The sequence below is a fragment of the Typopeltis vanoorti genome, chromosome 4, assembly GCF_054136105.1.
Source record: "Typopeltis vanoorti isolate ZY-2024b chromosome 4, IOZ_Tvanoo_1.0, whole genome shotgun sequence".
Classification (NCBI taxonomy): Eukaryota; Metazoa; Arthropoda; class Arachnida; order Uropygi; family Thelyphonidae; genus Typopeltis; species Typopeltis vanoorti.
The window spans coordinates 76,152,736-76,167,696 of record NC_143552.1 but is presented as its reverse complement, the minus strand read 5'-3'; the positions used below and the strand labels follow the sequence as shown (position 1 = coordinate 76,167,696).

Below are 14,961 nucleotides of genomic sequence, written 5' to 3'. Positions count from 1 at the left end.
ATTTATAAAGTACTTACACTCAGGTTGTTTAATTCTGGCATGTACCTATCCAGTGTCATTGCACTCACTTGTACACACACACACGATGATGATGCCAGCAGAGAAATATGAAGTTAAAACAATTGAACTTCCATTTTTTTTTTTTTTTTTTTTTGTCTCATTAACGTTGCCATTATTCCATAAGTTACCTGTATAATTTGTATGCTGGAAATTATTAAGTCAAATTTATTTGTCGATGTTTTTGTATTTTACTTTCATAAGTGGATAGATTTTAATATAATTCCACTATAAGAAAAATGGGATATGTGAATTTCCATGGTGAAGCTATGTAGCATATAATTTGTATAGAACTTGCTACATAACAAAGTTCATTAATATTTAATCCTTTGAATGACTTTGAAAAGAAATCTTGAACACGTGAATTGTACAATAATTTTTTTTTAAATGAATAAAAAGTATCATTAGGGAAGTTGCATTCATTATGCTGTCATATAAAAAGGAGTATACATGAAACTAGAAAGCAGGTGATTATGACAAACTTAAGAGGAAGCTTAAATATGTGCGGTGGCATAATTGCAAGGAAAGGATGGTAGTAATGCATGAGAGATTGTTGAGGGCTAGAGAAAGTAATATTAAATTTTATACCTAAGATAAGGAGGGTTAATCAGGTAATAGTTAAATGGATGAGTAATATCATTAAGCATGAACTGCAGAAAAAGAAAATGATGAAGAAGGTATATAAAGAGAAAGGTGACCAGCAAACTCATAAACAGTACAAGGAACAGGCAGGAGAGGTAATCATCATGGTAAGGAAGGAAAAACCAGATTACAAGAAGAAACTAGCTGAGCAGGCCAAAGGAAATCCCAATGATTTCTTTTCTTACAGGGTAAGTAAGAGAAAGAAATACTATGTAAGAATAACCTTGATGAGTGCTGATCATCACAGAGTGGCAGAAGCAGATAAAATATTTGAGTTACTGAGTGACCACTTTGCAAGGGTATATCATGCAAGTAAGGTTAATGCTTTAACATGTGTGAAAAAAAGACTTATGTGGGAACTAGGAACCTCCAGTTCATCCACAGTGGGATTAGATGGGATATCGGCTCGGGTTTTGCGAGAATGTCAGAGGAAACCGGTAATACCTCTGACTAAGTTCTTTAATTGAAGCCTCAGTTCTGATAGAGTTCCAAGGGAGTAGAAGGAGGACAAAATAAGAACTTCCCTTGCATAAGGGAGGTTCTAAGACTGTAGTACCAAATTATAGACTAATCAGTATCTCAGGCACGGTGGTAAAACTACTGAAAAAATTGGTCAAAAAGAGAATTCGAGAATGGGTGGATAAGAATATGGTATTCTATGAGGGGGCAACATGGTTTTGTAAAGAGTCAGTGATGCCTTAGTAATTTACTAACTTTTTACAATAGAGTAACAGCTGAGTTGGATAAAGGAAATGGCTATGCAATGGTTTTTCCTGAATTTTGCAAAGGCATTTGACAGAGTGCTGCACGGAACTCTGTTATGCAGATTAGAACAAATGGAGATGGATATGACACTGGTTGTATGGATAGAAGGGTCGCTGCTGGATAGATATCAAAAAGTGGTATATGGAGGGGTAGAATCAAGGCAAAAACAGATGACCAGTTGGTTGCCATGAGGTTCAATGCTGGGATCACTACTGTTTAATTTGTAAGTAAAGGATATAGGAAATATTCAGTTGTTTGCTGATGATGCAAAATTAGGTAGAGTAATAGTTAATCAAGGCAATGTGGAGAGCTTGCAGGATGATTTAAATAGGCTGTCAGTATGGACAAAAGTTAACGGGCATCAGTTTAATGTTGAAAAATGTAAAGCTATGCATTTTGGGATAGATTAGATTACAAGCCATGTATTGTAAAATCTCAATGTAGCTTAAAAATATCAAAGCGCTTTACATCGATTTTTTACAGAGGTCAAGTCCCATGAGAATGTTGCAAAAATAACTTGTTTGTCTCTGTATATTTTGTACTAGATATTTTTGTAAATAACCCTTTGGAAGTTAACTGTATATATACTCCTTTAATGAGAATATTTTAGAGTGTTAAAACAAAAAGTAATGTTTTGCTGTCAGAGCTGTATGTAATAGATCTACATGGTGGCATAAGAAAAGTTGTTTATGAAATTTTGTGTGTATGTGAAAGGCTTACAAACTCTGTACGTAAACATCTCTGAAGTCAGTCAGAAAGGTTCAAACAACTTTCCGATGGCCGGCAACTTACAATCAAAAGAAAGCAGAGGAGAACAGAAAGGGGCCGAACTTGAAAGAAGATGAAAGAGTCATGGCGAGTTCTTTGGGGGTTACAAACTTCATGCGAGGTCTCAGAGAAGGCATAATAAAAAGGGACAGAGCCAAGCATAGGGAGCTTCCCCGATCGAGACGTCGCTAGAGAGAATGACTTCTAGGTCAGAGAGAGGGTTTCCCAGAGGCCGCAGATGGAGCTCTCCACTTCCAGTAGTTGCAGAGACAGAGCTTCAGACAGGGCTTCAAATTCCTGAAAGGAGAAGTTCCAATCACCGGAGAAAAGTTTCCAGTCCAGAGAGAGGATCCTGGTTGACATTTGGCTGCAGTTCGAGCTATTTCGAGACGGCAGACAAAAGAGGCAGTCATCCAGGCATTTTCTGTGAGCCTAAGCAGAGGAGAAAAGGCGAGGCAATTTACCCAAAGCATCTTCGCTTGGAAGTTTTATTCTTTTCGCTGTGGGAGAATAACCATTACTGGAGCTGTATGAATCCACAGCCTGCTATGTTCCCGATGAGATATTTCTGAAGCCAGATTTCCTGAAGGAAGCTCAAGATCTGCGATGAGAGAAATGCCTTAGAACGTTTTGTGCAAGACCCCTGACTGAATGTGCGATACAGAGCTTTTGTAAGTTATATACCTTTGTACAATTCCTCTTATAATGTGTTTTAGTTGGACAATTAAGATTTAGATTAACAGTAACAAGAAGTGTTATTAAGAGAATCTATTGACATATTTGAAGTTGATATAAAGTTTGTAAAAGTAACTTAACAGAGAGGTAGCTAACCTCTTTGCAAGTATACTAGGAGTTTAATAAGTGAAAATTGTAAGCAGAGAGTAAATAAGTTTTTGAGTTAAAGAGATTAATTATTGTTGAAGTAAAAAGGTTCTAATTTATGCTAAAGAATTTTTACAGATGGATAGAGAAAGCAACCTCCCTAATGTTTAAATTCGTGTATATTTCATAGTAATGTAAATAAAAATGTGTTTTGATTTTTTTGTTAAATGAATGCTACCTGTTTGTGTATTTACAACTACACTGTTTCTAAATAAATCGGACTTGTGAGCGGGAAACTAAGTGAGATAGGTGAAGCATAAAGTTAAGTAAAAGTATAGACCACGACTGTTTGTGTAAAGTTTTACTGAAGGAAATTGTGTTAGAGAAATCTACCAGCCGTATTATTGAGTTTTATGGTAGTTAAATATATTAATGGTGCAGTCTCATTTCAATAAATTTTCTAGTATCTTAGGCGTAAGACTTGTAGTGCGAAGGGTAGATAAACATAGTACGTAATAACATAAACAAGGAAGATTCTGAGAGAGAGAAAGCACACACAGCAGATTAGAATAACGGTAAGGTATAGAATAAAGATAAATTAATAATAATAAGAAACAGCAATAGTTTACAATGGCGCAGCAGATAGCTTCGATTACAGTATCACATTGATGGCACTGTACACCAGGAAATAGATGAAGCTAGAGATTTAGAGGTGGTGGTAAACAGAGAGTTAAAGCTTAGAGGACCTGTTGCTAAAGTACACCATAAGATTACTTAGCTATTGAAGAACACACTAACAAGTAGAGATAGGGAAATTGTTATTCCACTTTTTAAGGCTTTGATATTACCACATCTAGATTACTGTGTCAGGTCTGGTCTCCTGGGTTTCTTGGGGAATGAGAAAGCGGTGAAGAAGATTCATAGGCAAGTGTTGTGTCGAGAAAATGTGATGAGTCATCCCCTTTTCCGACCCAACATATGGTTAGCTCAGAAGGAGTGGATAAGGACATACTTATGCCTCTAAACAGAAAATGTGCTCATTAAAGACCCAAGAAACGCGTATATCCAGATTAGTAAATTCTAAGCAATGTTAAAGTATCCCATAAACTAAATAGAGAAGGTTTGTTAAATCTATTAAGGTAGAAAATCATGTATAAATTCTAAAAAGATGTGTACAAGCTAATAATAGTTTTAGGCCATGTCAAAGATAGTTCGTGGCCACGGTATCCAATCGGCAGCCGCCGTACGTATGACGACACCACCAAGTGAGGGCACTGTTTTGGAGTATATAGGTTTCAGCGGGGATTTGAATCGTCCTCTTTTTCTTCTCGTTTCGTCGGTACCTGGTTTCCTGTGCGGAAGGCTGTATAATTGTGAAAAGCTTGCCGCCATGCGTAGCAAGAATCTCCCCTTGCTATGTGTGCTACGTGGATCAAAGCTTCAACTATAGTGCGTCCAGATTCCTAAGAAGAAAGGGCAACTGATGAGTTAATGTCAGTGTATAAATCAGTGTAAAAGTGTTTCGTTTCATGTGGAACAAAGGAATGGTGAAGCCGCCATTAAAGAAAATACAGTAAGGAGATCCGAATATCCAGATAAAGCAAGAACGGTAAGCAGAAATCTTTTCATATTAATATCGGAGTAACCGTGGAGTAAGGAGAACTGATCTTTAAGAACACAGCCCATTTCCGTGAAGTGTTACAAGAACTGTCTGCAGTTTGGACATTTTGTCTATATCTAAGGAAAAGGCATTTTAGGCTTGAGCCAAGTAGGAGACCGAGGCTATTTGTTTTTAGACACTGTTTGTGTCTAAAGAACAATAATGTTATGTTGTTAAAACCTAATTGAATGCTAACTAAAATTTTGGGGGAGGATTAAGTCTAAATTATAAGAAGGAGCATTGCCTCAAGAAATCTATGTCAGAGTTACTGAATTGACTTGTATATATATATGTAATTTGCATGTGTAATAGTAAATAGATAATTTAGTATATGTTGTCAGAGTCTGAGGATAGTTATATATATAGAAGTGAAGGATTTTGTGTCAGTATAAAGGATTACAGTGTAGAAATTTTGGATGTGTAAAATTAAGAAAATGGAGGGAACCCAGACTCTTTTAATTTAAGGTTTAATTAACTTGTATCGTTATGTTTTGTGCTAAAATAAACGTATTTCTTTATGTGTAATCAAATGAGTTTGTCATGCTTTCTGTGGATTGAATTACCGCTTGGAAAATTACTAACCGTGCATAAGAGGGGAATCCACTAATAATATAAGATACGGGACCACGACTGCATACTTCATGATCCCTGTATTTTTCTTTCTATGTAATCTTGGATAGCATATCTTCATTCAGTTGCCGGCTGGTGCAGTCATTAAATAATACAAATTTGTCGGCAAATGAATTAACTGATAATAAGTAAAATACAAAATTAATAATAATAGATAAAGAAAGTTTAAGAATAAGAGATAACATACAAAGACGAAGATATAACACAAGCAACCAAGATTGTGAGTGGTCTCTGGAATGTTCCTCTGAGGATAAATTGAGGGTGTGTGGAATGCAGAAGTTGGTTGATAAGAGAAAAGGAGGGGGGGGGGGTTGGAGACATGACAGAAACATTTAAGTTGCTGTGATTAAAGAGTAAAAGAGGTGTGGTTAGTAAGAGTGTGAAGACTAGCTTTTTTTGCTTGGAGAGTTGGAATGAGTGGAATGGATTGCCAGACTGCTTTGTCTGTTACGGGGTTCAAAGAGAAGTGTGATAGATTGTGTGGATAGTTTGGTTCTCCCACGATGAGTCTTTGGACTCCATGTCTGTACAATAATAATATATTTAGAATGTGAAAAGACTAGCTGAATTCATTCTTTATTAGTCACAATTACTTAATTTTGAGACCAGTATTTGTGATTTGTAGCTTTATTCCTTTTTTTTTTTTAATTAGATGTATTCCTAATAAGAAAAAGAAAGATCATTTTTTCATCATGCATTCTTTGTATCATGTTTGGAGAGACTACTTGAACTACTTACTGTAATGGTGACTTTCTTGTATCTTGATGAGCTAAATGGATACCCAAAGTATTGTGTGCATTTTTGAGCATGTGTGAACAAAGAAAATAGTTGATGTTGTATATGAGCTATTCTTATGAAAAATTTGTTTTTGATTATAGAAGATTATTAATTCTGTGGAAATGGTACATCTTAAAAGAAGAAATGAAGGATAAGAATTTATCAGTTTCATAGAAAAAACACAGATGCAGATTTATTAGACTATCTGAGTTGAGTCTCCACATAGAACATTTTCTTTTAAAATATAGATAACAGGAGCCCATTTTAGCAAGACAAGGTTTATTAATATTTATTTATATAAAATAGTTGAACATATTCCCAATTGAATTTGATTCTTTTCAGCGGCCTAATTTTGTGCTGTGTACTCTTAATGAAATTTTAGGAATAACAAATTAAATGATTTTATAGCATACATGAAAATCATCATCATACGTATCATGATGATTTTCATGTATGCTTATGATGATGATTTTCATGTATGCTATAAAATCATTTAATTTGTTATTCCTAAAATTTCATTAAGAAAATTTGAATGCATTTTTTTAAAGTTTGGTACAGAAGTATATATTCCCTGACTTATTGACTTCAAAACTACAGTTATCAGTTTAAGATATACACTGTTTAAAAGAAGTTAGTGGACCCCCCCCCATGGACAATCTGCATTATGCTATATAACGAGTTGCATGTTGATTACTGATATAAATTGGAGGAATATGATGTTCCCAAGTCAGTGCAACTGTGTCCAGGTGAAATGACTGCGAAAAGGGAACTGATGGAGTTTGAAATAGGCATTATGATAAGATGCCATGTTGCAGGCCTATCTGTTTGGCAAATTGTTGAGAAATTGGGCCATCCCAGGTCAACAATCAGTGATATCATACTGAGATGGAAACACAAGGAATCAAGTACCCATAGTGGATGACTCACCACACTCATCGAACATGATCGTAGGGTGCTGTGAAGGATAATATGTAAAATTGGCCAACATGGAATCTGGGCATCGACTGGAACATGAATCTGTACAAAAACATTCAGAATCAAGGCTCACATTATGGAGTTTCCATGGTAGGACTGCATTATGCAAGCCCCATGTTAGCTGCATGCAGTGTCATCTTCAGTGGTACAAAGAGCATGTACAGTGCGATGTAGAAATTTGGAAAGCTGTGCTATGGAGTGACAAATCATGCTACACCCTCTACTGATCAGATGGTAGAGGATATGGGTGTGGCAGTGTGATGGTATGGTCCTATTATGACCTCAGATCTCTGTTTGTGGTGTTCGGATTCTTCAATGTTCATGAACATTGAACTCTCTGAACAGTCTGAACAATACAGTGCTTGCTATTTTGCATTTCTACTGATCTGACCATTGTATCTTTCAGCAAGATAATGCATCATGTCATAAGGCTCCTGCTGTTACTGTGTAGTTTGTGGACATGAATGTTATTACATTTGACAGGCCTCACAGAGCTCAGATCTCAACCCTATTGAACATCTGTGGGATGTCAGGTGAGGTCAAGGGACATCCATTCCACAACAGTCCAGGACCTCATTACATACCCAGGAAGAATGATCTAAATTCCTATCGATCATTGTAAACTTGTGGAAAGTATGTCCCATGGGATTGATGTAGTCATCACAGCGAAAGGAGGTCCTACATCTGAGTGATATGGACATTATGCATATGGATGAATAGATGTGCATTGATATGTGAAAGGCATTCAAAAATGTGTAGGTGATGTAGCATAGTCTCACACGAGTCTTTGGACTCTGTGAAATTGTTACATAATAATAATAAAAGTGTCTATTTTATTTTCAGACACCATAATAAAAACTCTTTCAGAAACTCTTTTCTCATCTAATGTTTGATCTATTTCTCATTTTCAAAATGGACACTCTTGAGATACATCTTTAGTGGAGGAAATAACCAGGTCGAATAGTGCTACAGGTAGGATGTTTGAATCTAGTCATTTCAATAGCCATTGTAGTAAGTGTACTCATGTGTAGCTTCACATTTTCATGTTGCAAAAGCAGTGACTCTTTCTCAGCACAGACATAATTAATTAATTCATTGTTTCAAATATTTAAAGGTCTTTGCATAATCTTTTAAATTTATTGTCATCTCTCTCAGCATACAGTTAAGCATATTAATTACCTTTGCTGCTCCAAAAAGGTAATTAATATGCTCTGCTGAAAGGTTCAGTTTGAGCTTTTTTGGTTTTCACTGAGGCAGGACAGTGATATTTCACAGGCTGAATTTTCATTTCAGCATCATAATAATGAACCCAACTTTCATCTCGAATAAATACTTTTATGAAGAAAAGCATTGCATTTTCTTTGCTAACAATGAAGCAATCTGCAACAGACTTTGCCCTGTCTGTTTAATTTTGCTAATCAGTTGATATGATACCCAACATGCAAATACTTGATTATAGCTCAAATCTCTAAAAATTTTGTTGGCCTGTACTAATCCAATGTTCAATTTCTTTGCTGGTGGTCTTTGACTCATTTGCTAATATTCAATGCTTAGCTGCTCCCTGCTTATGGAAATTACGAGTTGCATCTTTTTGCTGTCTACTTCATGATCTGTCAGTAATGCCATCTCTGCCATTATGTTCTTGTTCATGGCAAACCCATACAGTATTCACATTTACAGTTGCTTCACCATAAAAAAACTTAATTGGCAATCTCAGTAGCATTCATGTTTATGTGTGAAAATTTTGATTACTGCATGCTTTGTCATAAATATATTTTCTCATTGTAAGAAGTGATAAATTTTCAATTTCTGACTGCATTTCAACAGGGTTATCAAGCCCTGCATCTTGTAATAACATGTACTAAAATTGATTGAATAAATTATGCTGCCATATGATTTTTTTTTTTTTTGATATAGTTAAAATGTGGTGCTTGTGGAGCTATTGGACACATGAGGACCAATAAAACATGCCCTCTCTATCAGCCAGCAGCCCCTATTCCACCAGTTCAGGTTGCAATGACAGAAGAACAGGAAGAGGAAGAAGAAAGAGCTGGATTAGAGGATGATGATCTTGTTAAAGTAGATGAAACCAAAGTTGTTCTATCTAAACAGCTTGTTAAGCATGCCGATGAAGTTCGCCGAAAATCACTTGTGCTAAAATTTCCAAAAGATGCAGTTGCTGTAAAGAAAAGAAGACGAGCTGGAACTGTCATTCATTGTGATTATTTGAAAAAACCCAACAAATCGGCTAACAGAAGACGTATTGATCCTGTTGTGACGTTATCCATTATTTTAGAAGAAATTTTAAATGAAATGAGGGATTTACCAGATGTAAGTGATTCACGATAAATGTTTTTTTAAATATGATGGTACTTTTTTTTTTTTTGTTAATGAATGAATGCATTTAGTTTAGTATATCATGTCATCAGATTGATCTAAAATAATTTATATGAAAAAATATATTCAGTTAAAATATAAATATTATTATTATTATTATTGTAAACATATGAATTCTACTTATCGGATGACAACACAAATGATGATTATATAAACATTATATATGAGGTGTACTAAAGGATTGTTTTACTATTTGGTTGCATTATCATGTATATATAACTAAGATAATATGCTGTTTTGCATAATGCCAGTGCTGTTTTAAATAATACCATGATTGTAGATCTGCTTCATGGATACCAATTTGCTTCTTATTGGAATTTTGAAAAAATGTTAAGGAATAAGATAGAGAACTCAATGCAGCAATAACTTATGGTAGAAATGAATAGATTCCTTGTTTTGGATGAAAATGAGTTCATTCTTTTTGATATCCAACAAACTATTGGGTTGGCAAATAAGTTTGTTCAGTTTTTCAGAGTGGAATGAAACACATTTAATTAATATATATATAATATATACTAATCAGTTATATATTGACCCTCTTTATCAATGACCTCTTGCCATCTGTTCACCAACTTCATTATGCCACGTTCATAAAACCCCTGAGGTATACTGGCAAAAAACTGATCCAGGTGTCTTTTGACAGCCTCCTCATTAGCGAAGGTTTTCCCGTTCAGAGAATTGCGCAATGATTGGAATAAGTGGTAATCAGAAAGAGTAACAATTTACTCTGGGTTGTTAACGATGTGTGGGGTCTGGTATTGTCGTGGTGAAAGAAAACTTCTTTCCGATTTGCCCAATTCAGAACGTTTTGTGCTAATTGCATGGGCCAGTTGTATTAACTGTGAGCAATAGACAGTTGAATCAATCGTTCTGCCTGACGGTAACACCTCGTAATGAACAACACCTTTATAATCCCGCCACACAGAGAGCATAATCTTCTTTGGGTACAATCCCACCTTTGAGGTTGTTTGCAGCGGTTCGCTCTTGTGCCCCCATGATCTTTTACGTACCACGTTATCGTACATGATCCATTTTTCATCTCCTGTAATCATCTGCTTCAAAACTGGGTTGTTTTCTTGGCAATATCACAGATGGATGTGCGAGCAGTCATATGCGGCATCCAAACATTGAGTTTTGAAACATATCCTAGCTTGTGCAAATGTTTTCAATGCTTGTATCGGATATGTTCAGTGCTGCAGCAATCTCCCGTGCTGTTTGTGACGGATTTTTGTCGATGATATCCTTCACAACACTCGAATCAACCTCAGTCGGGCGACCGGCACATCACTGACGTCGAAATCTCCAGAACAGAATTTGGCAAACCACTTTTGGCATGCGCATTCTATTAAGGCACCATCCCCATATACGCTGCATATTTTTTTATGGGCCTCTGCAGCTCGTTTGCCTTTTTTGAAATAAAAAAGCAAAATATGCCAGCAATGTATGTTATTTCCTTTCATTTCTAAAAATATGTTACACACATGCAACTGAAGTAGGCCGAACAAAAATTCACTGAAAGGTTGTCTGAAATATCGCCTTTCAACTGCGCAATAGCGTTGCACGATAGCAAAACAATAGCGACAGGCAAAGCAGCATAAACTTGTACTAATGCATAAACCGAACAAACTTATTTGCCAACCCAATAGTTTGTACATGAAATTACACTTATTATTCTATACTAGATGTTGAAAGTTTATTTTTCACTTGGTTAGAATATAATAATTTTAGTTTAATCCTTTATCCAAGTGTGAGCAAACAAAGTTTGCACCTGAAAGTATCTTCAGGACTGGGGTAAGGTGGTACAACACCAGAGCAACTCCTTGCAAAGGTGGAGCAAGCTAACATCACTCCTATCTCAGTATCTCCCATAATGCAAAACACATCTCCTTGCAGATATGTCTAATGTTATGCATTAAGGGAAGGGCCACTACCCAGACTAGTTTCAACCTTTATTGAGGTCTCTTCAGTGGGAGCCAGGCCCAAGTGGAGATACCAGCCAGAAGCATTAGCAAGGTCATCTCTATCTATAGGAGTAGCCAAATGGTGTGCCACCTTTTTAATAAATTACTCTGGATTTAGAGAAAGATGTTGAGAGTTTATTTTTCACTTGGTTAGAATATAATAATTTTAGTTTAATCCTTTATCCAAGTGTGAGCAAACAAAGTTTGCGCCTGAAAGTATCTTCAGGACTGGGGTAAGGTGGTACAACACCAGGGAAACTCCTTGCAATTAAACTAAAATTATTAGACATATAACATTATACATATCCACAAGGAGATGTGTTTTGCATTATGGGAGATACTGAGATAGGAGTGATGTTAGCGTGCTCCACCTTTGCAAGGAGTTGCCCTGGTGTTGTACCACCTTACCCCCGTCCTGAAAGTATCCTGAAGATACTTTCAGGCGCAAACTTTGCTTGCTCACACTTGGATAAAGGATTAAACTAAAATTATTATATTCTATACTAGATGATTTTACGATAAGCTTCTCAGCACTACCAGTGAGTTTTAAAGATCTGTTCCTTCACTCACACACTTATTCATTCATTCATTAACTATACTGATTTCAAAAAGCTTGCAATGTAAAAATCTCTGACCATTTCTTTAATGTTACTCTTCATTCCATTCTCCAGTTTCATTTTCTCTCAAAAACTCAATCAATTCAGCTGGGTTTGTAATGTTGATTTTTATTCTTCTTTTACAAACAGCTGTAAATCTTCTGGATTGGCCAAAGCAAGATAAACCTTGGCTGGAAATGATAAAAACAACAACAAGAAATGACAATAGAGGAAACTTATCTCTGTGGAACCTGAGAAAGAATGCTTGCAATGTAAAAATCTCTGACCATTTCTTTAATGTTACTCTTCATTCCATTCTCCAGTTTCATTTTCTCTCAAAAACTCAATCAATTCAGCTGGGTTTGTAATGTTGATTTTTATTCTTCTTTTACAAACAACTGTAAATCTTCTGGATTGGCCAAAGCAAGATAAACCTCGGCTGGAAATGATAAAAACAACAACAAGAAATGACAATAGAGGAAACTTATCTCTGTGGAACCTGAGAAAGAATGCTTTCAGATAAGCAGAATATCAGTTGAATATACATTGTTCTTAAATATTGGAAGTGTCTTGGAGATACATTGCACATAGGAAATTACCATACAGTTAACTTCTTAAGAGGTTAAAGCTGAAAGAACCCTCTATATCTTCATGTTTTTGTTCACTGAAGTATCACTGAATACCATCATTTTCCTGTTATGTACATTCAAGAAGTATACATAATATTATGACAACACTACAATATTGAGTTTATAGTATTATTAATCAATTATCAACAGTTTCCCTCAAAATTAGACTATCACTTGTCAGTACTCCAATATTTCCATATTTTATATTTCTGTGAACAGACTGAAGCTAAACATCTAGAAGAAGAATAAACTCAAAGTGAAATGAAATGAAGATACCAACCATCAGGTATATAGGGAGTATTAATGGAAAGGAAATTGAGCTTGCAGAACTGGAAAAATACCACATGGGCATCACTGAAACAAAGAAGGCAAAAACAGGTTAGATCTTACTATATAATAAGTATAGGATGTTATATTTGAGGCAACAATGATCAAAAAAAAAGAAATAGCAGCAATAGCATTTAACACCAAACATGAAGATAAACTTCTAGATTGGAAGGCAGTTTCAAGTAGAGTTATGTGGGCTAACTTTAAAATGGAGAAATGGACAATGAAACTTATTTGTGCCTATGGTCTCACAAAAGGAAGAAGTGGAGGAATTTTTTGAGTCACTAGAACAAGCAGCTGACATAAAGAAAATGGAAAAAGTGGAACTTGTTAGAGATCTAAACAATACAATAGGAAGTGAATCCCACCAAGCATATAGAAATGTTTTGGGAGAATCTGGAGAAAAGGGCAAGGCTAATAATGTTGGTAAGTATCTGATGAATTTCTGTTCAGGATATGGACTAGTCATTAATAACACCATGTTCCAACATAAAGATGTACACAAGTTCACATAGAGAGAAGACATGAAATAAGAAAACCTCATTGACTATGTTATTGTTGATAGTGATATCTTCATGCTGGTTTAGGATACAAGAGGATTTGAAATTGGAAGTGACCATCATTTAGTTTTAAATAGGATAAAACTGAATGTCACATTGAAAACAACAGTATGTAAAAGTTCCGAAAAGAATTAATGTTGACCAGCTTTTATAGATGAACTGTAGACTCAAGCATACAAACATTATTGAAGAGAGAATACCAGTCCTTGAACTCATTGACCGTTCTTGCTCTCACCACTCTATCAGGCAATGCATTCCATGTTTCAACCATCCTCCATGCAAAGAAACTACTCCTTGCCGTCTTGCTCGCTTTTGTAACTTCCACGGATGTCCCTTGTCATCGCTCCTTCCCAGTGTCAACCCTGTAACTTTTCAACACTTTAAAAGTCTCAATCATATCACCTCTCCTTCTATCTACCAAACTCTACAGTCCACATTCCCTCAGCTGATCCTCATAATTAACATTATATAGTCCTGATACCATCTTTGTTATCTGCCTCTGTACCCTTTCCACAGTTTATTTATCTGCTTCAAATTCTGGGAACCAAATTTGAGAGCAATAGTCGAAGTGTGCTCTGATCAATGTCTTATACAATGGAACGATAACTCTTTTTATTTCTGCAGGTCAGCATCCTTCTCAGTATTGCAGCAATCTTCTGGGTTACCTTCACCACCTTTGGAATATGTTCCCTGAATTTCAGCTTTCCATCAATCATCACTCCCATATCTTCTTGTCTCCCCCCTACTTCCTCCAGTACAGCTCCTCCAATTGAGCATGCAGCCTCCTATCGATGTATCGCAAACTTCAAGACTTACATTTTGCTGCATTAAACCGACACCCCCATTCATTTACCGAAATCTGTCTTGTTTATTCAGATCCTCTTGCAGGGCTGCCTCTTCTGCAAACAACTGAATATCCCCTTACAATCCATTGATGATGTCATTGATATAAAGATGAAACAATACAGGTCCCAGTACTGAGCCCTGTGGAATCCCACTTGTAACCTTCTGCCTCCTTGATATTGCCCCACAATACACAACTCTCTGATCCTATCAGACAGCCAATCCTGAATCCGGTTGACTAACCCAACATCTAAACCCATGTGCTGCAACTTAAAAATCAGCTTATCATGTGGCACCCTGTCAAATGCCTTTGCAAAATCAAAAAAAATGGTAGTGTATGCCTTTCGCTCGTCAACTGCTCTTGTCACTTTATTATAAAAGGTATTCATATTACTTAAGCCTTAACAAATCCATATTGATTCTCACAGATAACATTACCTTCATCTGCCCAGTGCTGTATATAGTCCCTCACTAATTTCTCCAATATCTTAACAACAACTAATGAAACACAAACTGGCCTATAATTAGACACTTCCAGTCCGCTACCACCCT

General features: G+C 36.0%; 1 protein-coding gene across 1 annotated transcript in view; it reads left to right on the top strand.

Moving 5' to 3' along the window:
• The window catches only part of LOC150107422 (transcription initiation factor TFIID subunit 1-like), a 960,372-nt gene that overhangs the window by 829,155 nt on the left and 116,256 nt on the right, over positions 1-14,961 (top strand). Inside the window, exon 34 of the mRNA XM_090391850.1 lies at positions 9,014-9,427. Coding sequence (XP_090247976.1) covers positions 9,014-9,427 — 414 coding nt within the window. The remainder of the gene's footprint in view (positions 1-9,013; positions 9,428-14,961) is intronic.